General features: G+C 39.1%; 6 protein-coding genes across 6 annotated transcripts; all 6 read right to left on the reverse strand.

Annotated features, from left to right (window-relative positions):
* Positions 1-6,103: 6,103 nt before the first annotated feature.
* On the reverse strand, positions 6,104-6,721 carry LOC137014559 (histone H2B). Its single transcript, XM_067378932.1, has one exon. The coding sequence runs from the start codon at positions 6,617-6,619 to the stop codon at positions 6,245-6,247; it is 375 nt and encodes a 124-aa protein (XP_067235033.1). The 5' UTR covers positions 6,620-6,721; the 3' UTR covers positions 6,104-6,244.
* Positions 6,722-7,238: 517 nt separating this feature from the next.
* Positions 7,239-7,711, reverse strand: LOC137014565 (histone H4). Its single transcript, XM_067378934.1, has one exon. The coding sequence runs from the start codon at positions 7,693-7,695 to the stop codon at positions 7,384-7,386; it is 312 nt and encodes a 103-aa protein (XP_067235035.1). The 5' UTR covers positions 7,696-7,711; the 3' UTR covers positions 7,239-7,383.
* Positions 7,712-14,337: 6,626 nt separating this feature from the next.
* LOC137014533 (histone H3) lies at positions 14,338-14,764 on the reverse strand. The gene has a single exon (XM_067378905.1). It carries the CDS (start codon positions 14,762-14,764, stop codon positions 14,354-14,356), a length of 411 nt encoding a protein of 136 aa, XP_067235006.1. The 3' UTR covers positions 14,338-14,353.
* Positions 14,765-15,520: 756 nt separating this feature from the next.
* Positions 15,521-15,914, reverse strand: LOC137014544 (histone H2A). The gene has a single exon (XM_067378916.1). The coding sequence runs from the start codon at positions 15,905-15,907 to the stop codon at positions 15,521-15,523; it is 387 nt and encodes a 128-aa protein (XP_067235017.1). The 5' UTR covers positions 15,908-15,914.
* A 550-nt stretch (positions 15,915-16,464) lies between these two features.
* On the reverse strand, positions 16,465-17,096 carry LOC137014525 (histone H1-like). Its single transcript, XM_067378899.1, has one exon. It carries the CDS (start codon positions 17,083-17,085, stop codon positions 16,465-16,467), a length of 621 nt encoding a protein of 206 aa, XP_067235000.1. The 5' UTR covers positions 17,086-17,096.
* Positions 17,097-17,814: 718 nt separating this feature from the next.
* LOC137014831 (piggyBac transposable element-derived protein 4-like) lies at positions 17,815-26,189 on the reverse strand. Its single transcript, XM_067379343.1, has 4 exons — positions 26,038-26,189; positions 22,312-22,969; positions 21,085-21,858; positions 17,815-17,898 (listed from the first exon to the last, which is right to left on the reverse strand). The coding sequence occupies exons 1-4, from the start codon at positions 26,187-26,189 to the stop codon at positions 17,815-17,817; spliced, it is 1,668 nt and encodes a 555-aa protein (XP_067235444.1).
* Positions 26,190-26,645: the final 456 nt, after the last annotated feature.

A 26,645-nucleotide genomic window follows, 5' to 3' on the forward strand; every position in this document is an offset into this window, starting at 1 on the left:
ATCTTGGAGAAGACTGAGGCTATGTGTTTTCAAGTATGTCATTTTCAGTAGCGCCTGTATATGCTGGATGAGAACATGTAGCTTAAACCCACAATTGCATTGGTCTGCCCTCCTCCTCTTCTACCGATGTCAGTCTCCTAGAATAAACAGATTATTTTGTTATACAAGTACGTAATTTGCACTACCCTCCTGTATAGGCTCTGTGCACAGCTGCAGTCTTGACAGAAAGGTCCTAATTAGTCCTGAAATTGGTGTGTCAGTTTACCCACCTTTCTCTCAAAACTGCTCACAATACGCCCAGAAGCCCACTTTCTTCAAATGTCCTAGCTGCTCTGAAAATGTAAATGTTCCCACCTAGGGAACCTGTCCTCCTATTTTAAGGTACATGCTACTCTGCGACAGCACCTACATCAGTCGTGAATACCCATTTATTATCACGCCAACGCGGGACAATGATGACCTGACCATCCAGGACCAGCTGAGAAACACGCATATCTGCAAAGGACGTGTTGTGATGGAAAAAAGCTTATGGCAGGTAAGTAACTGCCCATAGCCTATCTCCTAATCTCCAAATGAGGCGAATAAGAGATCTGCAAAACACCAGGCTGGATGTGGTGGTCATTCTGATCATGTCAGCCTGCATGCTCCATAATCTCTGCACCGGACCTACAGACATGTGCGAGGACCATCCTGCTGGGTGCCCTCGTCATGAGGATGAGAAGAGTTAATTTTCAAAAACAGATCTACTTTTTTGCAAGTTTCCTTTTGCTGCACATTCAAGGCAATTGTTCTTGTAATTAAATATTTAATGAACTATTAATTTGTTGTACCAGACTGATAACTTCAGTTCCTTTTTCACTATTTTGTTCTTCTTTCCCATTGAATGCAGTGTTGCAGTAGTGTGTCTCTGTTAATCGTTCTTCTAGCAGCAATGGATTCAAGAGTAATCACTGTATTAGCAGCGATGTTGTAATGTTTACTTGACCATCACATGGATGACGCTTGGGGCTGTTAAGGCACATGGATGTACAAGTATTATTATGGGGCATTGTGCATTTATCAAACAGCAAAATAGACAATAACTGCAAATATATGAAGATGAAACTATATTTATTAATGACAACAATTTCAAATGTTTAAACAAGTGGAACGATGTTCGAAAAATACAATTGAATGCACTGAATACAGTCAAACACAATAGCCTTTTTGGAGAGGAGAGGAGAGGAGAGGTGTGTAAAGGAAAAATGCTTATGTGTGGATGTGTGAAGTAATTGATGGCCTTATAGGTAATCAAAACAGCCACAGAAGAGACAAATGGGACAATCTATTGCTTGCTGAGATACTATCTCATTAAATTCTCAAAAGAGATCCACAGAGCTCTCATTTCCTCAAGTATTTCACAGTGTCTCCTCTGGCTAGCTTGTTCTGAGTCCTGGATAACATCTACAAGCTGGTTTGCCGGTGCCCTAGTCCCCCTCAGTCTACGTCTGTTTGGTGTCCGTGTCCCCCCTGCTCTGCTGGTACCTGCACAATTCTCTGGACAAACCTCCCCTGCACTTGATGGCTGTCCCTGTTCCACCCCTGCACTCAGCACCTCTGGCCTACGGACATTTAGGCTCCCCTCATTATCTCCCACAACTGTGAATTCAATGTCATGCTGCCCTCCTAGAAATGAATCCATCTGTTCAAAAAACTTGAACCGAACTACCCCCCTCCCTGTGCTATTATTATTGTCCTTGACATCTTTGTAGCCAACGACAAGGGTCTGCCATTTTCAGGCCACTTTGGCTGGAGAGAAAACCGGGGCCATTTTGCAGTCAGCCTACCGGCCATTTCCTCCCACAACTTTTTTTTTCGCCCCCTTTCCCCTCTTGATTCTGGTGTTGAGCTCCTGCAGGCTCTGAGGGAGCTCATTGCCATGTGACTCCAGGTGTTCCCTGTGAGAGGAAAATCATTGAAACAATTAGAATGTCTGACTCGAATAAATAATTTGAGTTTATTATTTAGTTAATTAGTTCAGCCACCAAAAAAACTAAAAAAAAAAAAAAACACTATGCCTTTCAGATCGAAACTTCTCTGATATTATGGATGCATTATATATATATATATATATATATATATATATATATATATATATATATATATATATATATATATATATATATATATATATATAGTTCCTGTCATACAACAACATGAGACTGTCTCTTTCCAGAAAAGTAAATATACATGCATTGTTCTTATGAAAACTGAGTAACAAGTCTAGATGTTTAATTTGATTATGATGCAGTGGAATCCTCTAATAGTGAGCATATCCATACAGGTGAAATCGATCACCATAATGGTTAGATAAGCAGAATTCAAGCATGTGTATAGAAATGATTCTGACTTAATATAACTACACATGGATGATCACTAACCGTGAACACGACAAGCTGGTTCCACTGCATGAACTTATCTAATACATGCCTCATCAGCTTGATGAGAAACCAGGTGCTCTCCATAGTGAATACTGTCTCCTGCCCTGATAGACTGCCGGGGCCTGGGTCTGACTGGGATCCAGTACTGCTGGGGCATGACTGGGATCTGCCTGACTCTCCCTCCGCAAACAAGCTTTGTGACTCCAAAAATGGCCATTGCCATTGTTCGCTCCTTAATCAAGCATGAAATGTAACTGTCTATGTCAAGAACAGCATGCAATTGGATGTAACTAAATTTAATCGTTTAAATATAATAACTGGCAACAATATGCTGACAATACAATACAATGGGATCCTCTCTTAGCAATTATATCCACCCAGAACAAATTCTTCTGCATATACAAAGTTTAACCTTATTCTTGATTAATCAACTGTAATACAGACCATAAACTCTTGTTGCAATCGTGATTCCATTTTACTGATATTAGCTATAGATGGTGTATTGTTAGATAAAAGTCAGTAACTTATTTGTGGTTAATGTTGTGCCCTTTCACCAAAACTGCATTGCATTGGAATAGTTTCGAATGTAGTTGTCGATGAAGTCACAGTGAGAGGAAGTTGTCACAGATGAGGAAAAATGTGGAGGCTCATCACCTTCAGGTTTTTCTGATGTTCTGCTGTGGTTGCAGTGACTTTACAGTATTCCAGAAAGTTTAATTGTGGTTCAGTGTGTTTCTCAGCCTGATGTCAATGATTTTGTAGCTCCAAACTCCAAACTCCAAAAAAAAAAAAAAAAAAAAAAAACTTTACATTTAAAAACAGAACAGGGTTGTTTGAGGAAAATAAAGACAAAAAAAAAAAAAAAAAAGTCAAAATTCAGTTACAACAATGAAATGTAAAATTGTTGTGCAGCAAAAACTTATTTCATGTTTCTATTAGCAGGTTACATTTCATGCTAAATAGTAGTACTGAATTGCATGTCATGAACCTGCTCTGCTGGGAAAGCACTGTGCAACCACATTGTGGCATTATTGTTTCAAAGTGCTCACTACAGTACCATGGGCTTCAAAACAGTGCCATTGCCACTTTCATGCACCAGCTCACTGCAGACCTGGCACCGGCCTAGGACACAGGTAAGTCATTAATATTCATTACATTTAATGATGTTGGACTAGCAGTTTGTAATGACTTCTGTCAGTTAATAGTTAATCATCAATATATTACAGTGAATTGCACCTGAGTCAACAAATGATAGTGTGCAAACCAGTTCAGGAATCTAAGCATCATACCCGAACTAGTGTAAAATGTACACTTTACAGAGCATATGGTGGTTAGTCCGAATAAAAACCTGTCCAAATATTTTAATTTATAATTAGTAACAGAACAAGTATCTTTTACTTTTTATAGAAGCCTTTAGTTGATATCTTCTGCGTATTGTGAAGAATATAAAGGTTTGCGGCAGCTTAAAACACTTTAATTGTGTATTTACAGAAATAAGAGTCAGTGTGTGCTAAAAAAATGGAAGGTCGGGTGACAATGATATGTAAATTAAACTTGACATATCTCACTTTTTTTTTTTTTCTTCCAGATCCTCATCTCATGGCCAGTGGAGAGAAACTGTGAGACAAACACCCACAACCAGGCGTTTTCAAATTACTGCACGAGCTTGTGGGCCTTAATCTTGTGGATTCTAAATTTGGCCCTGTGCCATTTGGGTCTTACCAGTGCCCTCCTGAGAAGAGTAGAGGCAGTATTAAACATCCTGGTGTCCCTGAATTTCCTCAGTTGCCTGATGAAGGTTACCATTTTAAATTTCATTACAAATTTGAGCCCAACTACAAGCAACAATGCCACTTAGAAAGCCTTAAGGTGTCGAGGGAGATCTCTGCTACTATTGAGGCAGAAACACGAATGCAGTCAGAATGCCAGCTGTGGACCCATGTACACAAACCCCGACTGATAAGCCAGGAGATTTGGTGAAATATGCCATGTTCGCGGGGTGTCTACTGCTAAAGCATTATCTGCTCACATTTTGAGAGGAACTCCTCAGACAGCTACTCAGATTTTTGTGATGTCTCTGTGAAGCAGTGTGGGATCATCATCCACCCTGATGCGCCTCACCTTGCAGCCAGCCCTGATGCTAAGGTCTTCAACCCAAGAGAAACATCGCCATTTGGGTTGGCAGAGGTAAAGAGTTGCGACGTTGAAGACGTTTCTCAAGTTAAACACCTGATCACAGTTCACGGCCAGGCCTGCCTTAAGAAAAGCCACAAGTATTACTATCAGGTTCAAGGCCAGCTGGCCTTAAACTGACTTATTTTTACCATAACATCTACACAGATGTATTATTACATTGAGGCAGAATTTTCCAATGTAAAGTTATGTGTACATCTGTGATGTATGTAATTCCGGTTGTAAATCATTTTTCAATGTACAATTTCTTTCAATGTTGCATTTTAAGTAAATATATACAGTCTTGCAAGAAACTGCTTCCAACCTTGTTTGTATATTATGCTTTGATCTACTATGGAAGCTTTTGATTAGTTTCCTTCACCTCACTTACACACTATCACCAAATGTGTAAATACATTTTTTTTTTAAAGGGCAAGGTTCAAAAATATTCTTGTTCTTTTAATGTATAAGGTGTAAATGCATTTTACTCAGGATAAACTTTTTGCAGAATGCTTCACAACATTGTTCATTAAAAACCATGAAAATATACTAACCCCTACCTTCATACAAAACTACGGAGCCCCTAAAGGGACATGGTGGTAAAAAAAAAAAAAAAATGGGAAGGAAATTTTACGTGGTGGTGGAAAAAAAATTGGGATGGGAGGAATTTTTTTTTTTATATTTTGCGTTCCCTCGCAAAGATGTTTTGCGTTCCCTCGCAAAGTTATAATCGTTCCCTTGCTGTGAGCTCGGACGAACACTTCCTCTTTAATGTCCCGCTGGCTGGCAGTAGTGTTTCAGTTAGTAACATACGTTAATAATGCACACAAATAATGCGCGGCTCAGAGTTTGAACTTGGACTCAAAAATGAAGAAATGCAGTCAGTGCTTATGTCAAGCAGTTCAGTTGGCAATAGATTCACAGATTCGAGCTTCCCGGATTAATAACTTGTTAGCTAAATGTTGTTAAAACACAAATGCAGCTACTTCCAATCATAGTAACCTAGACAACAAGATACAACAAAATAATATTTTGTATAATCATATTCTGAGTAATCTAAACAAGGCTTTGTCTACCACCAAGACTACTGAAATCACGTGACTTTGGCACTCCCACTGATTCAATTTGTAAAACAATTTCTCGTCACTTTATAACATTAGGGTAAAACTGTACTCACATGAACATGATTTTAAATAGGTTTTTAGTACTTGTATGGATTTTGAGAGAGAAAGTACCATTGTTTTCTATGCAGGCCTCACTGAGCCATTGGATTTTCTCAAAAATTTCTAAATGTGTTCCAAAGATGAACCAAGGTCTTACAGGTGTGAAACGACATGAAGGTGAGTAATGACGACATTTCCATTTTTGGGTGAACTAACCTTTTAAGTTTCTTCATTCAATTACCTCAATAACCCTACAATAATTAAACTTAAAAATAATAAGTAAACCAATTTTCTTATATTACACCGCCATACTTTTTGGAAAACTAGCTTTTGATTAGACTCGGATGAAATTACAGAAACAACTTCCAGCTTAATCTATCGATTCTTCACATTTACTTGGCAACACATTCTACAAACAGAAACCCTTTAAGGAGAAGATGGGTGGCTCTTAAAAGAGCCTTTGGGTCGCTGAGAGTCTCGGTTGAATCTCTACTTGGAGCTGGTGTACTTGGTGACGGCCTTGGTGCCCTCGGACACGGCGTGTTTGGCCAGCTCTCCGGGCAGCAGCAGACGCACGGCGGTCTGGATCTCTCTAGAAGTGATGGTGGAGCGCTTGTTGTAGTGAGCGAGACGAGACGACTCACCGGCGATGCGCTCGAAGATGTCGTTGACGAAAGAGTTCATGATGCCCATCGCCTTGGAAGAGATGCCGGTGTCAGGATGAACCTGCTTCAGGACTTTGTAGACGTAGATAGCGTAGCTCTCCTTCCTGGACCTCTTGCGCTTCTTTCCTCCCTTACCGGCGGTCTTCGTGACGGCCTTCTTGGAGCCCTTCTTAGGCGCGGACTTTGCTGGTTCAGGCATGATGCTTTTTGAAAACAAACTTCACAAAGCAATGTGGGGACGGAAGCGACACAGAGATATTTATTCACCGCTCTATGCTAATTTTCAAAGATACACATTGCCTCTTTTAATAGGCCAAACCCATAAAGTCGTATTTCATTGGACAACTCAAAGCGTCACGAGCGGAATGAGGGCCAGGTTTGAACTACACCCTGACTGTTTCCTTTGTTTCATTTCCCGCTTTTTTAGTTTGAGAAAATAAGCGATTCTAGACAAATATTGTGAAACATCGTGTGATTTAAAAAGCCCTTTAGACCCATTGAGGGAGTGTTGGAGGAAAGAGACCATTATCAGTCAGACATCCTTTAAAAACAGTTTTTCCTCGAGACTTCATTGATTTATGAAACTGTTGAAACTACATGAATAAATAAAAGCCCATTTGTGTAAAAGAAAATACCAGTTTCGTTAATGTTTTCTGCATTTTGAACTCTGCAAACTTTAGTCCCATTGATCTAATTTAAAGTTAGTTATATCTCAGTGTAATAAAAGATCTTAATACGCCACTTAAACCAACATATTCTGGGTATCATAATAAAAGAGAACTAAATGAAAAGTTATTGCGAATCCCGATTTTTTTTTTACCATGAAATTTATAATTAGTAACACTTTCTCTGAATCCAAGAAACATTTCATCAACTAAATTTCCACATGACTCTTTATGTGAGAGAGTGGGTGGCTCTTAAAAGAGCCGTTGGGTTGGTGTAGTTGTTCCTGATTTGAGAAGTTTATCCTCCGAAGCCGTACAGAGTGCGTCCCTGTCGCTTCAGCGCGTACACAACATCCATGGCGGTCACGGTCTTTCTCTTGGCGTGCTCGGTGTAGGTGACGGCATCGCGGATGACGTTCTCCAGAAACACCTTCAACACTCCGCGGGTCTCCTCGTAGATCAGACCGGAGATGCGCTTGACACCGCCACGGCGAGCGAGACGACGGATGGCGGGTTTGGTGATTCCCTGGATGTTATCGCGCAGAACTTTACGGTGACGCTTGGCGCCTCCTTTTCCGAGCCCTTTACCGCCTTTGCCTCTTCCAGACATGTTTAACACAACTCTATCAAACGATGATAAAGAATGACAGACGAGTGTTACTAGGAGGCCTTTTACATTTGCTTACAGGACCTGAGAGAAACCAGCACCGCGTCACAAGGTTCAACACGCCCCTCCCCTCAATATAGTTCGAGCACAAAACACTGATTTCACCGTAACACTGATCTAACGAGGCCTGTGCTTTAATATTAAAAATCAAGTTTTATAAGTCATTGATAACACTTTATTTTAGGGTATTTTAACTAATTTCTTATTATCAGACATATTACTAGACTATTGGCTGTTTATTAGAACTTATTAAACACATATTAATGTCTTATTCTACATTCTTAATTAAACCCAATACCTAAATTTAACAACTACCTTACTAACTATTAATAAGCAGTGAATTAGGTGTTTATTGAGGAAAAAGGTATAGTTAATAATTTATATGTTCCCTATACTAAAGTGTTACTGAATCATTTGATAAAGAGAATATAATAAGATTGTCATGTAATATACAGAGATACTGAATGACAATGAAATGTGCTGGACAGTTTATCAACAGTTTATTAAGTTGGCTCGAAAAAGCCAACTTACTGATCTGCTATATAAACTTATTATTATTCCGTCTTCTTCTGAGACAAATTTTAGACTGCATCTCCTCCTAGAGCTTTAAAGCTACAACCACCAAACTCGGCCCAGACCTTCAGACTGTTCTGACTTGAGTTGCTATATCTTTTCAGACTAATCCGACTTACGGTTTTCCTAAAAATGTTGATAAAAACTCCCATTGACTTACATTGAAAATCTGAACATTCCATCAAACTCCAACTGTCAAGATTCAAAACAAAACAAACTGAAGCCCATTAAGCTCAATGAAGCTTCCATTCTATGTACTATTACTGAGCCATTCAAACTCATAAACTAACAAACTAACTTTCTAACTAACTATATAACTCAAATTCAAATCAAAACAAACTGAAGCCCATTAAACTCAATGAAATGTACTATTACTGAGCCATTCAAACTCACTCAAACTCATAAACTAACTAACTTTCTAACTATATAACTAACTTACTAACCATCTAACTATCTATCTAACTATCTAACTAACTATATCTATCTACACACACACACTCACTCACACTTACTTACTCATACATTATCTAGCTTTTAAACTACTAAACTAAAACGTCAACTATTTCAAACTAAAAAGCTTCAAACTAATCCAAACCTTCTGGCTAGGCTTTTTCAAGCCAACTTAAAGTTTGTCTACGAACTTTACTCATCTAATTATATTTATTAGACAGTTCAGATATGCAGAATACAAATTATTTTAGGCCTTTGAGGCCTGTGCTTTAACCATCTATGGTACGGTGTTGCCTCCAGGCAACATGGTCTATTTTAGTTCATCTCAAGACAGAACTCAAATACTAATCAATAAAAGTGCAAAAAAGACCCAAACGTGATCAACAGGGGTCCATTGTGTGTCCTGTTTCAGCACATGTGCACGTCACATGACTCCATATTTTCTCCAATGAAAAGTGCTTTTTTTCAGTTGTTTGTATCCATTTAATCACCCACAAAAATATGAGTCACCTTCACTGACAATTTTTAAGCAGATACATTTGTTTGATCAAGTGTCTAGTTAAATAAATTGATGTTTTCAGTAAATATATTTCTTTTTTCTACATGAAAATGCCAAATGTTCACATTTTTACATTGTGGTACAAAGTTGCCTCGAGGCAACAAACTTATAAGAAATAAATTAATTAAAAATGTATGGAAATGTTTATTGATATTGTTAAAGTGTCCAATTTTAAGCACAACACAAATAATGTTTTCCTCATTGATATAATATTGAGTACCATAGAGGGTTAATATTAAAATTTTATAAGTTTTATAAGATTCATTTGTAACACTTTATTTTAGGGTCTTTTCACTAGTTTTTTTTTATTTTATTTTTTTTTTTTTATATCATGCATATTACTAGACTATTGGCTTTTTATTAGTACTTATTAAGCACATATTAATGTCTTATTCTACATGACTTTATTCTACATTCTTAATCCTAAACTTAACAACTACATTACTAACTATTAATAAGCAGTAAATTAGGAGTTTATTGAGGAGAAAAGGCATAGTTAATAGTTTATATGTTCCCTATACTAAAGTGTTACTGAATCATTTGATAAAGAGAATATTATAAGATTGTAATATCATATACAGAGATACTGAATGACAATGAAATGTGACAGTTTAGTATATTTATTAGACAGTTCAGATATATGTTAGGGTTAGGGTTATAAATGATTTCAGGCCTCTGGGATTTAAACTGTAGTTCACTGTAGGCCAGGTGAAAAAACACTATAGTAATTTATAGTAAATACTATAGTGTGTTTGAACCATACTATAGTAAAAAGCCCTACCTATGAATAACGTGAATAAACTTTTAGAATGAATACAACTCTGGTGGAAGTAACACAATGTAACAAATTTAATTAAACAATAAAATGGGTTTAAACTATCTCAAAATGGCAAATTGTTCAGAATGTGAGCAATTCACACAATCACATTTCTATTACATCACCAATTAACCCAATATTACACCAATAATGCAATACTTCAGGTGCTGAAATTAATGGATTTTTTCTCTGTCACAAAACACACTTTAGAAGATTGTATCAAATAAATTCAGAGTAACGTTATCAAAAAGTCACTCTGACAAAACAACACAAGTTTAAATGTACTGAATAACACTGTATGAATCACACACACACACACACACACACACACACACACACACTTACACACACACACACACACACACACACACACACACACACACAGACACACCGATGCAGGCCTGAAGCCCCGTTCACACCGCCAGCGACTTTTTCGCTGCATGTCGCTAGTCTCCTACTGTGAAGTCGCTTGTGGGCGTTCCTAGTGCTGTCGCTCTAATATCATTGGTAGACTGCACATCTGATCATATATATAGAAAATGCAATCACAAATGATATATAAAACTAAGAAATCATTCTAATTTGACAAGGAATTAGGTTTAAAATAATTAAAAGTAATATTCTGCTGTTGTAGAGTGTTTGTGACTGCAGAGCTCGGTGCATTATAATTAACTAGATTAACGATCGGTCTATCAACAAATTAAACTCACTCATACTGTCAAAAATACTAAAATGTCATTCGAATTTGACAAATAATCAATTTTCTTGTCCCTAATAATAAACAATGCAGATTAAACTGTAATATGAACTGCAGCAGTGCTAAATTGCTCACAGCATCATATAATAACAACACAAAATGTATGAATCAAACTCACAAGACTGCCGACCGTTTCTTTTCCACGCATCATTTAATTATATCCATGTATGTACAGTTAAATCATATAAAACAGTGAAATCTCTCCGGAACTATTCCTGTCTGTCTTGCCTGCACTCGAGACGGCGACGTGAGCTTCAGAGAGCTTCATTCCTATTGGCTGTCGCTCGCGAAATTCGCTCCTGATTTGCATAAAGTTGAAATATCTGAACTTTTGTCGCTTGTCTCTCGTCGCTTGACACGCCTACATTCTGTCGCCAACGGTCACTGTCGCTCTTGTCGCCGGAAGTCGCCAGCGCTCCATTGAAATGAATGGGATCCTGTCGCTTTGTCGCTGCTTGTCGCTGGCGGTGTGAACGGGGCTTGAGACGTTGCTGGAGTACGTGGTGGCCTTAGAAACAGCAAACTGGCCTCTTCACTCTCCTGGGCAGGAAAAACAAACTCACAAAGGTACCTGAAATCCGTTGGGGAATTACCAGTGACTCCTCTGCACTGTAGAAATCGCCGGTCAGTCTACTGTGCGCGGCTGAGCGCCCTCTGAAAGTCCGGCCACCGACTCCTATTCACGGTAGTATGATCCGGGACATCTTCCTCCGGTGCGCAGCTGCGCGCTTTCTGCAGGCTTTCTTTCAGCAGTCAAACTCACGATTCTCACGTTAACTAGGCACTATGAAGTCTGTGCTCAGATTATCAAACAACAAAGTTGTTTATCAACGGTCTTTATCAACGGTTCTTCACGCTAAAGAATGACGAAAGTCCACAATGTCGCGCGAACATACACGGAGAATTCAGTTACAAAACAAAATAACACAAACTCACAACTCGTGTGTATTAATCAAGTTAATATACACAGTTTAAGATATCAATATGATGAATAATCCGTTAAAACTTATCTTTATCGTAATCTATATTTGCTTATCTTTCCGAGCGGCTGCATTCGTTAATCTACCCTCTCGTCTCCATGGAAACCAAAACACTCACATAACATAACAAAACACGTAGGTGAAGGCGGGACTTAATGTTCATAAACCAATAGACAAGAGAAAGACCTAACTTGTTTTTTCACGTGTATAACAATCAAAATTGATATATGCTCGTGTTTTTAACGGCATACACACCCGCATCTTATACAGCAATATATAGAGCGTATATTCCATTCACATTTTATCTCTGAGCAAGAACAAAATAAAACAAAATGAAATAAAGTGAAATAAACTCAATACCTGTAGAATTATATTCTACTGGGTTACAATTATATTGATCCTGTGAAGCCACATGTAGTGCCAAAATGCCTACAGCACCTTTGTGACCCAGGAATGGATGAAAGCCACCCACATGACCTGCTCCAGCACTGCAACAGCCTCTCACAACTGGAAGCAGTGACAGAGACACAGGCGGCTGCAGTGGAAGCTCGGACAAGACTGCAGCATTGATCACTTGTCTGGTACACATCAAGAGCAGGCAGAATAACAGCTTCTAATGCATGCAGTTATGTCCACTAGTGTTCAAACTCCAGCTATATCAACCATGTCAAGAGTGTGCTATCCCTAAAAAAACAGCAACCTCAAATGCCATCAGATGCGGGATAGAAAATGAAGAAACAGCAAGGCAGGCCTATGTGTCACTGACAGCACCTCAGCATACGAACCTAAAAGTGGAGCAATGTGGACTTATCATAAATCTATTTTTTCCTGAGGTCAGGGTGTCACCTGACGGCCTCATCTATCTATCTATCTATCTATCTATCTATCTATCTATCTATCTATCTATCTATCTATCTATCTATCTATCTATCTATCATCAGTTGGACATGAAGTTTATAGCACTGTTACATCTTACACCTGATGTATTTGCACTACAGTAGAACTGAACTTTTCAATTCTATTATTTTATTTAACTTACTGCCTTGCTTGTCTTTGATACTTTGCCTTGTTGTGTTAAGGATAGACTGACCATTTAAGCCTCCTGTGCTCTTTATTTGGGAGTCACACTTGTGATCTTCAATCAAAAGTGACTGCGCACCTAAAATGTAACTTTTTTTTTTTTTTTTTGCCCCAGTAAAATCAATGTTATATATTTCTGTTCAATAATATTTTATATTTTGTATTGTGAGAATTTCAAGGTACTAATTAATATGTAATTTTTTCAAAAAAAAAAAAAAAAAAAATATATATATATATATATATATATATATATATATATATATATATATGTGGGTTTGAAAAAAAAAATCAGAATGCGTTCTTGTCATAGGACAACTTTAACTTTTTGATCCACATATATATATATAATATCATTTTGAAGTTAAAGTTGTCCTATGACAAGAACGCATTCTGATTTTTTGGATGTCATTCCTTGAGAGCAATCGATTTGACAGCATTAATTTCTTAGTTTATGGTTTCATAACAGCGCTGGGGCACATAATAGTCAAAGCACAGCACAGAGTCACAATCTTGTCCAGGAGCGTCATGTTAATTGGAACGATTCCATTCACTTTGGTGTACTTTGTGCGTACACATCCAATCACCCTCTCCACATGCACCCTGAGGTGAGCTATCCGGCATTTTTCCTCCACATCTTTAGCATCCAGCTGGCTGCATCCTTTTGAGAAAGCAGGTGTTTTCACTTCTGCACACGAGTCCGACACTGTCTCTGATGTCAAACCCACAATCTGCCAGCACCAAGTCCCCAGGTAACAGTGGATTAAGAAGGCTACTGTTCTCCGTCACAAGCTCGTCACTGACACGACCTCCCCACCCTTTGGAAATGAAAGATATAGATCCTCATGGTGTAATGCCAATTAGATACTTTAGGGTGTGATGGTGTTTTGTAGTGGGAAAATGTCTGTGCTCTAGCTTTGAGATTTGATGCTCTTTCAATACCAATTTCAGAGCAGTCCACAATAACTGACACGATTGCCAAAAGCCTCAACAAACTGATGTGGCATGATGGGAAATTTTGTTTACTGTATACAATAAACATTGTATAACTAGATGCTCTGGATGTCAGGGGTTTGTTAAGTTTTTTCTTTTATTTGCTTAATGCTGTGAGAAAATGGGCAAAGGTTTCAAGAAATGTTTTCGCAATTGTGAAAAACTAAAGAATGTGTGTTTACACTATTACAATTTATATTCATTTAAATACATAGTAATCTGTATTTCTCAAAGACAAGTATGCATACATTTTATTATTGGTCATTTTTGAGGTGTACCATCTAGTGTTGATACAACTTTCGATTGATAGCAAGTGTTAAACTGGAAATAATCTCATTCAGTAATTTTGGTGGCTCTTAAAAGAGCCTTTGGGGTTTGATGTGGCTGATGCGGGTTTAGGCGCGCTCTCCGCGGATACGGCGGGCCAGCTGGATGTCTTTGGGCATGATGGTGACCCTCTTGGCGTGGATGGCGCACAGGTTGGTGTCCTCAAACAGACCGACCAAATAAGCCTCGCTGGCCTCCTGCAGGGCCATGACAGCGGAGCTCTGGAAGCGCAGATCCGTCTTGAAGTCCTGAGCGATTTCTCGGACCAGCCGCTGGAAGGGCAGTTTGCGGATCAGCAGCTCGGTGGACTTCTGATAACGGCGGATCTCTCGGAGAGCCACGGTCCCGGGCCTGTAACGATGGGGCTTCTTGACGCCGCCGGTGGCCGGAGCGCTCTTACGGGCGGCTTTGGTAGCGAGCTGCTTCCTCGGGGCTTTGCCACCGGTGGATTTACGAGCGGTCTGCTTGGTTCTTGCCATTGCTGCAGTACACTTTACTCCGTTCCTGCTTGTGCTGGAAATGCTGCTCTGTGTTACACGCCTGATATTAAAGCATTGCGAGGCCTTGAGCTCACAGTGTCGGGAGGGTGCCGAGGCTTGTGATTGGCTAATGTGTGACGTATGCTTAAGACTGCTAGCCAATGACTTCGCGTTTCCTCTTTTTCAAATAAGTTTTCCCGCTCAATGTGCTTTTTTCGGTTAACTCAGTGTACATGATTGACACCTCCATGAGCTTTATACTCGCATTGTTGTATTTATTTGTTTATTCTTAAATACTTAATTCCCAGTGGTTTTGCAGATTTTGGATTAGAACAAAAACACATTATAGTCTGTATAAAAGCAGTATAAAGTCTAAAATATATAAAGCAGCGTGCGGCTGTGATAATACAAAAAACAAAATTCCCAGAATAACATTGATTAGGACTAATTTCTGTTGCCCTGACGCCGATATGTCTAATGGTTTTTATTTTGGGTTATCTATCAAAATAATATTTAATACATCAAAGACATTAGTGGAGATGCATGCCTCCCAAAGAACCATCTCTACAGACACATCTGGGGATCTTCATGTGTTTATAAAATATACACCTCGTACATTTGACTAGATTGATGGATCTTATTTTCCCTCGTCTCAACCAAATGAGTTTTTGAATATTAACAAAAGTGCTCTTTATCAGATAAAATGGGTGGCTCTTAAAAGAGCCTTTGGGTTTCAATGAGACCGACTAAGTCCGCTTATTTGGACTTGGCGGGTTTCTCGGTCTTCTTGGGCAGCAGCACAGCCTGGATGTTGGGCAGCACACCGCCCTGAGCGATGGTCACTCCGCCCAGAAGTTTGTTCAACTCTTCGTCGTTGCGCACCGCCAGCTGCAGATGACGGGGGATGATACGGGTCTTCTTGTTGTCCCGAGCGGCATTTCCAGCCAACTCCAGGATCTCAGCGGTAAGATACTCGAGCACAGCCGCCAGATAAACAGGAGCACCAGCACCGACGCGCTCGGCGTAGTTGCCTTTGCGGAGAAGCCTGTGAACACGGCCGACGGGGAACTGCAGTCCTGCTCTGGATGAGCGAGTCTTAGCCTTGGCTCTGGCTTTACCTCCAGTTTTGCCTCGTCCACTCATTTTTAATTCTGTTACTATAACTCTCACAAACAAGAAGAACAGAATGAGATTTCGTGTCTCCACATACTGTCTTTAAACTAAGTGTCAGTCGCTCATTGGTTTAGAGTCTGTAAAGATTTAAACCAATCACTGAACTTCCCTCCAAAGCCCAACCCCCTTTCTGCCGGAACAATTATGCACACATATTTGACCATGAAACCATATATATTTATTTATTTTAAATAAACAATTTAAATATATATTTACCATTTAAATATATATTGACGCAATTTTCCAGTGTTGTGTGTAAATATTTTGTATATATAAATATATATGTCATGTGTAAATTCTGTCTTTACTTTGTTCTACAATATCCTATTTGGACTGTACCAGTATATTATAAAAATGGTTCGAGTTTATTTTCAGAACTGGAAGGCTGGTCTGTTCTGAATGTAGTCTAAAAGATCATTATATCTTGGCTTTTTACTTTAAACGCTATAAGATACACGAGTTTTGCTCTTCATCTAGAGTTGGTGGGTGGCTCTTAAAAGAGCCGTTGTGGAGAAACAGTAAAGACTTTATTTCTTTTTAGGCGCTGCCTTTTTAGGCTTGGCGGCTTTAGGCTTTGCCGCCTTAGGTTTAGCTGCCTTGGCCTTTTTGGGGCTCTTGGCTGCTTTCTTAGCGGCTGCTGGCTTCTTTGCCTTCTTGGGGCTCTTCGTCGCCTTCTTAGCGGCTGTGGCGGCGGGTTTCTTGGCCTTCTTGGGCGATTTCTTGGCGGCGGGCTTCTTTGCCGCTGCGCTCTTGGGCTTCTTGGCAGCAGCGGGTTTCTTGGCCGCGGGCTTCTTCGCTTTAGGAGCCGCCTTCTTGGCCGGCTTCTTCTTGATCTCGGCTTTCTGCTTGTTGAGCTTGAATGAGCCCGAAGCGCCGGTCCCTTTGACCTGCACCAGAGTGCCTTTAGTCACCAGGCCCTTGATGGCGATCTTGACGCGGGAGTTGTTCTTCTCCACGTCGTAGCCGCTGGCGGCGATAGCTTTCTTCAGGGCGGCGAGGGACACGCCGCTCCTCTCCTTGGATGCGGACACAGCTTTGACGATGAGCTCACCGACGCCTGGACCTGCTTTCTTGGCTTTCGCAGCTGACTTCTTCTTGGGCGCTTTGGCCGGGGCGGCAGCAGCCGGGGCTGGAGCGGTTTCTGCCATCTCTCTCTCGAATCGGATCTACAGTCTTTCAAACGCTGTCTGGTTTCAGCAATGTTCAGCGCTCGAGCGCCGCTGCGCTCTTAAATAACACACGAGAACCTTATAGACTCAACCCGTCCTGCTCGGTGTCTGTGCGCCTCCACGAGCCCCTCACGATTGTGTTTTCTTCTCTTACATTTGGGGTAAAACTGGAGCAGTAAAATAGTTTGTCACAGTAAAAACAAAGTGAGCACCGAGCAGAGGTTCTGAACTTTCACTGGAGAATAAAATACGTGAAGAGGAAATGTTTCTTTTGTCTCCATCAGACCAAATCCAAGTCGAGCATCCGCCACGGGGAAAAGCTGTGTGTAAATTTGATGGATAGTTTTAATGGAAAAGTTGATAAAAGCCTGAACGCGTCCTCTGTGTGTTCAGAAAACAGTCTGAAAGAGACTTTAATGAAATCAGCATTAGTGAGGGGCGTGAGGAGGCTTTCATACAGCTGTTGTTTTGGGCAGCTTGAAGCACACGAACATCATCCGGAGGATCCGAGTCTGTTTGTGACTCTCCTGTCTGACCCTCATCTTCACTCAGCAGATCATCTCTCCATATAATAAAATGGGACTTTCTACCAGAAACGTACATTATCTGTCCTTGAAGTGTTACAGTGACTAAAAAGTATTTCATCCAAAAAATGTCTAAAACTGACTGATGGTTGATTTCTGTGAGTTGTTCTGTAAATGAATTTGCCTACTCTGTTATGACCATGGAGGTCTCCTGCTCCGCCCTGGTCACCAGCTCCGCCTGCTCCACTGTGGTGGTCCCTAGGTCCACCTGATTTGCAATGGTTTTGTCATTCTTTAGGTTCTCAGATATATATATTTTTTTTCTTTATTAAAAACACTTTTGAAAATTACAAATCTGTTTTTGTCATTGTCCTCAGCCAAATTGGCGCTACAGCTTTAGTTTTGTGATATTTTTTTTTTAATTTAGAAAAAAAAAACTCCATCAATAACAAGTTTAAGCTGTTATCATTCACATCAATTGATTAAAACATGAAATTATACATAAATTCTACAAATAAATACTATTTTACAACTGTCCCCATGTTTTCGGTCAGTCCTGTCACGTTCACATAAAACTCTAAATGTTTGCAATAGGCCTTTAAGGGTATGACTCAGAGGAAGTGACATAATTTGACTGAGTTGAAGCTGACACTGATCAAGGGTGAGTTCTATCATTGAATTGTATTATTTTAAGCTTGTTTTTGTATGTTTTTTTGTTTGTTTGTTTGTTTGTTTGTTTGTTTTTTTTGAGGTTGAAGAGCTAAAGGGTCAGGCCCCGTCACAGTAAAATATCCCAGAAAATAATGACATTTTTAAAATTCAAAACATGTCTAAAAAGGTTCCTGAAATTCCTTGCTTGCATGTTAACAGTTTTTATGCTAGCAGCCTGAGTAATGGCAGTTCAAAATGGCCGACCGTCACATCAGTCCCGTCACATTACTGTGACACGGCCTGATAAATGCATGACATTGTTCTTTTTTTTTTACCTTTATTGCATATAATGTATTTAATGCATGCCATAGCAAAATATAATTTGAATAAATAGACATTACACTGTAAAGTTGAAGGTTTTTATGCCCATCTACACTTTTTTTTTTTTTTTTTTTTTTTTTTTCCCTCTTTTACCTAGGCATGTGTGGCACTACAAGGTTGCACTTTGTATATTAATATTAATAATATTAATGAAATTTCACTTTGTATTGCAGCTTAGTAATAACAGTGATACCAAATCTACATTAATACCTAGGAAATTACATGCAATTTTGTTATGTCCATGTAATTTTCTAAGTAATAATGTAGATATTACCGTAGTATTACCCTGTTATTACTGAGCCGTAATATGATGTGGCACCACAGTCACTTTACATTGTGCTATTCAGTTATATGTCTATGGATTACATTTGCTGTATCATAGTAAAATGTACTTTATATTATGAAGTTATTTTCATAGAACGACACAGTAACTGAATAGAGTAGTGTAACCTTTAAATGACTTAAATGGTTGTGTGACAGTATGTGTGGTGTGTGTTGCAGGTAAAAGAGAGAGGGGCGAAAGCGATCTAAGAAAGAGAAGCTCCAGGACAAAGTCAAAGAGCTACAAGAGGCCTTTAGTCGTACCATTACAATTGTGTTTTCACTCCTGTCTGTGTTTGTGCCATTCTAGTCGTTTATTGTTATTGTATCTGGCCATGTGATTGATAAATTCAATTTTAATGAACTTTTAAATTAATTGTTAAATGAAATTTGTTTTTATATTGAAATAAAATGAAATTAGTTTAATTAAAATTATGTTTGGACTATATCAGTTGTCAATGAAATCCATTATGTCAGTCCTGTCACAGAGGAAATTATGATATAAAAATGTAGTATTTGAGGAAATATTGATGAATTAATCTCTTTAACTGTGTAGACTCCTATGTAAAGGCAGTTCTTTTAAAAATATATAAGTGCCTGACGGGTATTCTGTGATTTTGTGTACTACAGTTGACCGAATAGTTGCTTCTATTTCTTATAGGGATTACAAAACCATGTTAGATACAATCAGGGACATGTGACCAAAAAGAAAATGCTATTTGTATCAAAGAAATTCATTAGGAAACCATTCTAACATTTACAAATTTGTCTGTGACGGGGCCTGACATTTTAGGGGTGAAATGCGTATAAAAATGTATTTTATTCAATCATAAAAAACATGCTGAGATGGAATGATATGTGTTTCTCATAGTTTAACATGTCCTCTATATGACGCAATGTTCAGATTTAAGAATAAGATATTTTTTTCCCCAAGATTTTTTGTAAGTGAAAATGTACATTTCTGGTAGAATATCATTAATAATAATAATAATAATAATAATAATAATAATAAACTAAATATGTAGTGTAAGTCTGATGACGCAAGTGTTAATGTTTTAACTTAAATACATTTTCATTATGTGTGTCTTTTTCCTTATGGTCCACTATATTAGGGAGGATATTTTGTGCCTCACAGGCTCACACGTAATACCAAACATACTCCATTTCTCTTTACCCTGAACCAAAACTGAGAAAACTTCTTATTTTGCTGAATTTAAATAGATATAACTTTGCTCTTGAAACTTACTGAACAATGATAGTTATTTTATTCAAAAACACAGTAAAAACAGTATCGGGGTTTCCAACTTTGTTTGGCTGGTTAGTGAGATTTTAAGGGACAAGAGGTTTTAATGATCCAATAATTCATTTTTTCAATTCAGTGCTCTGTTCCTGTTTTCCTGATAAACCCTGGATGAACTAGAACAACCAATCATTCAGTAAATGAGCAACAGAGAACGACGGGAAGATGTTTAGTGTATTATGCTGGCAAAAGCAAGAGAATACATGTAGATGTTCCCTGTTGTGAATTTCTCAGAATAGCACATGGAGGTCTAAAATCTCCCATCATACAACCTGAGGTGTTCATCTGGATCCTGAAAAGTTGGACATTCTCTATATTTGAGCTTATTTCAGCTATTTATACTGTAAGGAACACATCTCACTACACTGTATTCAGCCCAGATTGTAGTGCAATAATATGCTACAATGATGTTCTTGTTTTAGAAAGGCAATATGCAGGACAGTGCCAGTGGTCATAAATATGGTGCTTTTAACACCCCGTTCCCTATTGGTTCATTCCCTAATGGGTCTATTAATGTAAAAATTAAAAATGAATGAATTTTTTTTATTTTATTTTTTTTTTATTTACAAACATAGTGCACAATATACTCAATAAAATCAAATAAAAAAGGGGTGTGTGATTAAAGGCACAATTTGAATTCACTCACACACTTTTGTGCCATTCCTGGAAACAGTTCCTGTTCAACTGAAGACACAGGTGAACGTCACATGCCTGGCATTTCCAAGGTGTCGGTTGCTTCTTGCCAAACACTGCTTTGCAATGTGCACACATGCGGCGACCGGCAGTGGCGATTTTTCTGACATCCGAGGTCAGCTCAGCTCCTGGAACCGGCACGTGATCAATACTGGTCCGTTTCGGTGCTTCTTTCTGAGACACACCACAGAGATCTGCAACAAGCTGCTCCATAAACTCCTTGCGCGTCATGTTGCCGTGTAGCTCCTTGTGTAATATGAAAGCGTTGGTGGCAGCAATGTCCAAGAAGTGTAGAAAGACTTTTCTGTACCACTTCATGGTTTTGTGCTGTGCAGTGAAATACTCCAACAGCTGATCGGACAGGTCAGCACCTGCCATGTGGTGGTTGTACGCAATCACAGATGAGGGACACCGAAAAGTCTTCATCCTCCATGTATCTCGTGCTTTCACTTTTCTTTGCACACGGTCTCCTGTATAGGCAGCATGGATGGTGGAACAAACAGACACCTCTTTTTTGTCCATCCACTTCACACACACAAGAGGCCCATCCCGAATCCACCTGATGGATCCCCTGGTGGACTTTTTGGTCTGTGAATTAGATGCGCTCTGTGGGAAGCCCCTCCTGTAGTCTCTGTAAGTCCCACAAGCACCAAACTTCAGAGCAAGCAGGTCTGTTAAGAGCTTTGGACTTGTAAAGAAATCGTCCATGTAAACATGGTACCCAGAGCCCAAAGCTTTCTTGTCCAGAAGAGACATCACAGCATCATATGAAATCCCATGGCCTGTAGGAAAGCTGTTCTTGCCCGTGTACACAGAGAAGTCCACAGTATATTCATTTGATGTGTCAGCAAGGACATAAAACTTGAAGCCCAGCTTTGGTGGCTTTGGTTGTTACAACAGAGACACCGGAAGCAGAGATAAAAGCAGTTGGGTAATTTATTGTGACAATCAGCAGGGCAAACAGGTAAGGGAATGTGGATATGGAAGGTCTTGGAGATGAATAAGAGTTAATACTGTCCTTTTCCTTGTGATGCAGGTGATGGTGGAAGGAGACGCTGGAGATGGCAGACAGGAACACTCACACACACAGGCAGGTAGGAACACGAGGAGTACTGGAGACAATGGAGATGAAGGAGATGAAGTAAACAGGTAAGTATAGTTTCGAGAGTCCTTGAGGTAAGTGAACAACGGGGTGTATCACGAACGAGACCGGACAATGTGTGTGTGTGAGTGTGGGGTTCTTGTAGTGTGGCTGATGACTGTGATGATGAGCTTCAGGTGGCGGTGATTAGAATTCCGGTGATTGAGTGCGCGGGTAAGGGAGTGAGGTGGAACCTGACGTGTCTGTGACATTGGTTTCGTGAACCGTGTCATTCCAAAATTTGCTTTGCATGCCACCAGTCTTTCCTTGACAGCTAAATTTATTCTAGGATGATAGAAGGTTTTGCACGCAAGATGGATGGTGTCCAAGAGTGGTCTGATCCTGAAAAGCTGGTCATGTTCAGCTGTGCCCCTCTTTTTGTCATTTTCCTTGTCTGCATCTGGGTGACTCATGTGCAAATTCCATGAAATGGTGCGGTATCTGTCCCTTGACATAACTGTGGCAGGAAGAGGCAAAGAGAAAAGACTGTCCTGCCGCCAGTAGTCGGCGATGGAGCTCATCTTCACCGTGGCCATGTAGAAAACGAGTCCAATGTAGCGGTACATCTCGTCAACGCTGACGTCTGTCCAACTGTATTTGCGACCCTTTGCAAGTGCCCTGGCAGCCTGAGCGTTTGTGTTGTGGCACAGATTTGACACGGCGCTCTCTGAGAAAAACAGTTTGAAAAGACTCATAGGGGAGCGAGAGTCCGCGAGACTCAACTGCGGCCCAGGTTTCCGTGCAGGCAGGAATCTCAGAGTCTTTGGATTCATGTCGACATCAGTTTCTGCTTTCCATGACAGACTCCTGTCTCTCTTTGCAACAGGTATCTGTTCGCTGTCATTCTCACATCTGTGGGGGGAGAAGACAAAAGTGAGCATGCTGACAACAGGATCACAACATTATCAATTACTAAAACTGATATATTGCCCACTCATTACAAACATATACTTTGTGTGTATTATTTCACAGTATGTAAACAAAATGAAACTGTCATCTGTAACATGAGGGATAAAAACACACTTACTCATTAAGATTCTGAACTGCATTAAAAACTGAATGATGCTTGTGTGCCGCTCCTGTATGAGGTGCACGTGAAGGAATCACATCCCTAAGAAAAGAAAAGGTAAATGTTAGTAAACATTTCTCAGCTTAGATTGTCCAAGGTGGCATACCAGTGCATGCATAAGTGATTAGCAATTAATGGATATGGTCACATGCTTTATATGTGTTGATGGGGCATCAACAACCTTATGTCATGCAAGTTCAAAACATTTACACCCAAGCAGACAATGGACAACACAGTTAAAGGGATAGTTCAGCCAAAAATGCTAATTAGTCCATGATTTACTCACCCTCAAACCATCCTAGGTGTAAATGACCATCATTTCAGATGAACACAATCAGAGATACATTTAAAAATATCCTTAGTCCTCAACAGTTTATAGACTATTAGTTGTGAATGGTACCCCAAATTCTTAAGACAGAAAAAAATGCATCCATCATTAAAAAAATAAATAAATAAATAAATAAATAATCTAATCATATATTATATATATATATATATATATATATATATATATATATATATATATATATATATATATATATATATATACAGGGCCGGATTAACATAAGGGCTAGGTGGGGCTGAAGCCCCAGGGCCCGCGGGTAGAGGGGGCCCGTGATTGGCTGGAGGAAATGAGATTGACAAGTCATAGGTGTTTGATTTGTGTCTAATAAAATAACAAGAAAAAATGATTGGAAAATGTGCCTGACTGATAAATCATCGTCCAATCAAAATCACTTTACAATTCGTGCCATGACATCGGGAAACGCCTCTTTGCGTTATGCTATCTCATGTAGACTAGAAATTTGGCCTTTATTGCTTTTTCAGCCTCGCTGGTGTTCAAATGATTAAAAAAGTGGTGCGCAAAAAAGGAAAAATAAGCTTGAAAGGGAGAAAAAGGGATGCTAATCTTACAGCAAAAATACCAAAACTAACTTCTTCGGTTCACATAAAACATCCGAGCCAGTGGAAGACCCCGCGCGCAGCGGCAGCTCACAATTATCTTCACCCACCGACACCGTCGCCGATCTGTGTGCTTTAGACGTTGAAAAAGGTGAGATAGCAGCTGCAGCAAGTTATTATTCTTATAACGAGTTAAGCCCTATTCGGATAGTAATTGTTTCTCATGAAAACGTAAGGTGTTTTCAACATTTACAGTTTACGAGTCGATTGATTTTATTGCCGTTTGAATTCACAATGTCAGTGTTTTTCTCCCATCATCATCATCACCCGTGTAAAAAGCCTGAATTAACTTTCCTACTGTTTTTTTGACGAACACCAATGTCGAGTGACTTGTCTCCACTATCTGCCTTTGAAGCACATTCTATCAGTTGCAGTTCTGGTGCCTCCATCCGTACAACTCGACCTCGACACATTCACATCACACGTTAACACAGCGGTAGAGTTACTCACGGGACACTGCACAAAAGTTCTTTATTTGCATGTGCTTTAAAGCCCTGCCAGTTAAACATGTCATTCGTGTGCTGTTCTATGCGCTTTTTCTGACCCCATACACCCGAAGCGTGCACACAAACTTAAGCCTGTCAAACAGCACCTGACTACTGGACTTCTTTCGCGTCAAGGTTTACATAAACACAGTTGGTTATGTCTGAAGTGAGTTGAGAAAATTGTCCCTTGTCCCTAAAGGGATAGTTCACCCCAAAAATTAAAATCCTGTCATCATACTCACTTTCAAGTTGTTTTAAACCTGAATGAGTTTCTTTCTTCTGTTGAACACAAAATAAACTATTTTGAAGAATGTGGGTAACCAAACAGTTGCTGGTCCCCATTCATTTCCATAGTAGGAAAAAAAAATATATAATGTGGAAATCACTGGGGACCATCAACTGTTTGGTTACCCACATTCTTCAAAATAGTTTATTTTGTGTTAATAAGAAGAAAGAATTATTGTGTCAGCAATATATGCAATACAATTTCAAAATATGTTAAATATTTTATGTTAAATATATTTTAAAATATGTAAAATAGCATGGAATATTTAGTGTGCTTGTGCTTATATAAAATGATTTGATAAAATGAAATTTGTAAAAATATAAAAATAATAACAATAAAAAACAAATTCTTGTGGTACAAGACACTGTGGCTTGGCAATCATATGAAAGGGGGCCCTTGGTGTTGCTATAGCCCCAGGGCCCAATGTGTTCTTAATCCGGGCCTGTATGCAATACAATTTCAAAATATGTTAAATATTTTATGTTAAATATATTTTAAAATATGTAAAATAGCATGGAATATTTAGTGTGCTTGTGCTTATATAAAATGATTTGATAAAATGAAATTTGTAAAAATATAAAAATAATAACAATAAAAAACAAATTCTTGTGGTACAAGACACTGTGGCTTGGCAATCATATGAAAGGGGGCCCTTGGTGTTGCTATAGCCCCAGGGCCCAATGTGTTCTTAATCCGGGCCTGTATATATATATATATATATATTTTTTTTTTTTTTTTTTTTTTTTTTTTTTTTATGGGGTAACATTCACAATCATAATACATCTTGGAGGACTAAGGATATTTTTAAATGTATCTCTGATGGTTTGAGGGTGACTAAATCATGGACTAATTTTCATTTTTGTCTGAAACTATGCCTTTAAGCTCTGTTGATGAGGCAACATTTTACAGCAAACCCAAACTAGACCATTAGATTATAGTCTAAACATTTCCTCCGCCATATTATAGAGAATAAAAATGCTCGTTTCGTAAGACATTTAAATGTAATGACAACACATTTCACAATATTTCAAACTGGTAGATTTCTTTCTGGCCATATGGGACTGAAAGCGATATGTGTAAGCGACTCTAATGACTAAATGAAGAATAAATGTCTTACTCATCAGAAAATGTGTCCTGCGCTGGATCAAAGCCCTCCTCAAAGTGCAGGCCTTCATCATCAATGTCTTCATCATCTTCTGATGAAGAACTGAACTCTTCCTCGCTGTCTACAGTCATCAGGAGATCTTCCTGGGGTGCGTGACGAGCCATCGTGATGAAAGGTCAATAAAGCCAAACTAATTTTTGCTGCTAATTTTATTGTATCGATAGGGGGCGGTTACCATCTTATTTCAGGTCATTAGCATATGAATAAAGCGCTCTGCGGGTGGGTGTGGCCAGACCGGCGCTAAAAAACTAGAACACGAAAACCCCTTGAACTTTGTTTTGCCAAGCGGCAACCTCCCCCAGTTTCTCGTGAAGCTCATTTACGCGTCAAAACTGCTGTTCAGAACTCTATGGGTGACGTCATGGACACTACGTCCATATTTTTTTTTGGTTTTTGCTCAAGTCTCTTGTTCTGGATTTCATACATTTCTTGAGCCTTCTTTAAGAACATATTTCACTGGATCAGGAATGTCAGTGTTCAGCATAAACAGAGATTTGCACTGTATGTATTTGAAGTTCATGGTAATTTCACATGGCTGGATTTTCTCCCTCTGATTGGCT

Source organism: Chanodichthys erythropterus, chromosome 24 (assembly GCF_024489055.1).
Source record: "Chanodichthys erythropterus isolate Z2021 chromosome 24, ASM2448905v1, whole genome shotgun sequence".
Lineage (NCBI taxonomy): Eukaryota > Metazoa > Chordata > Actinopteri > Cypriniformes > Xenocyprididae > Chanodichthys > Chanodichthys erythropterus.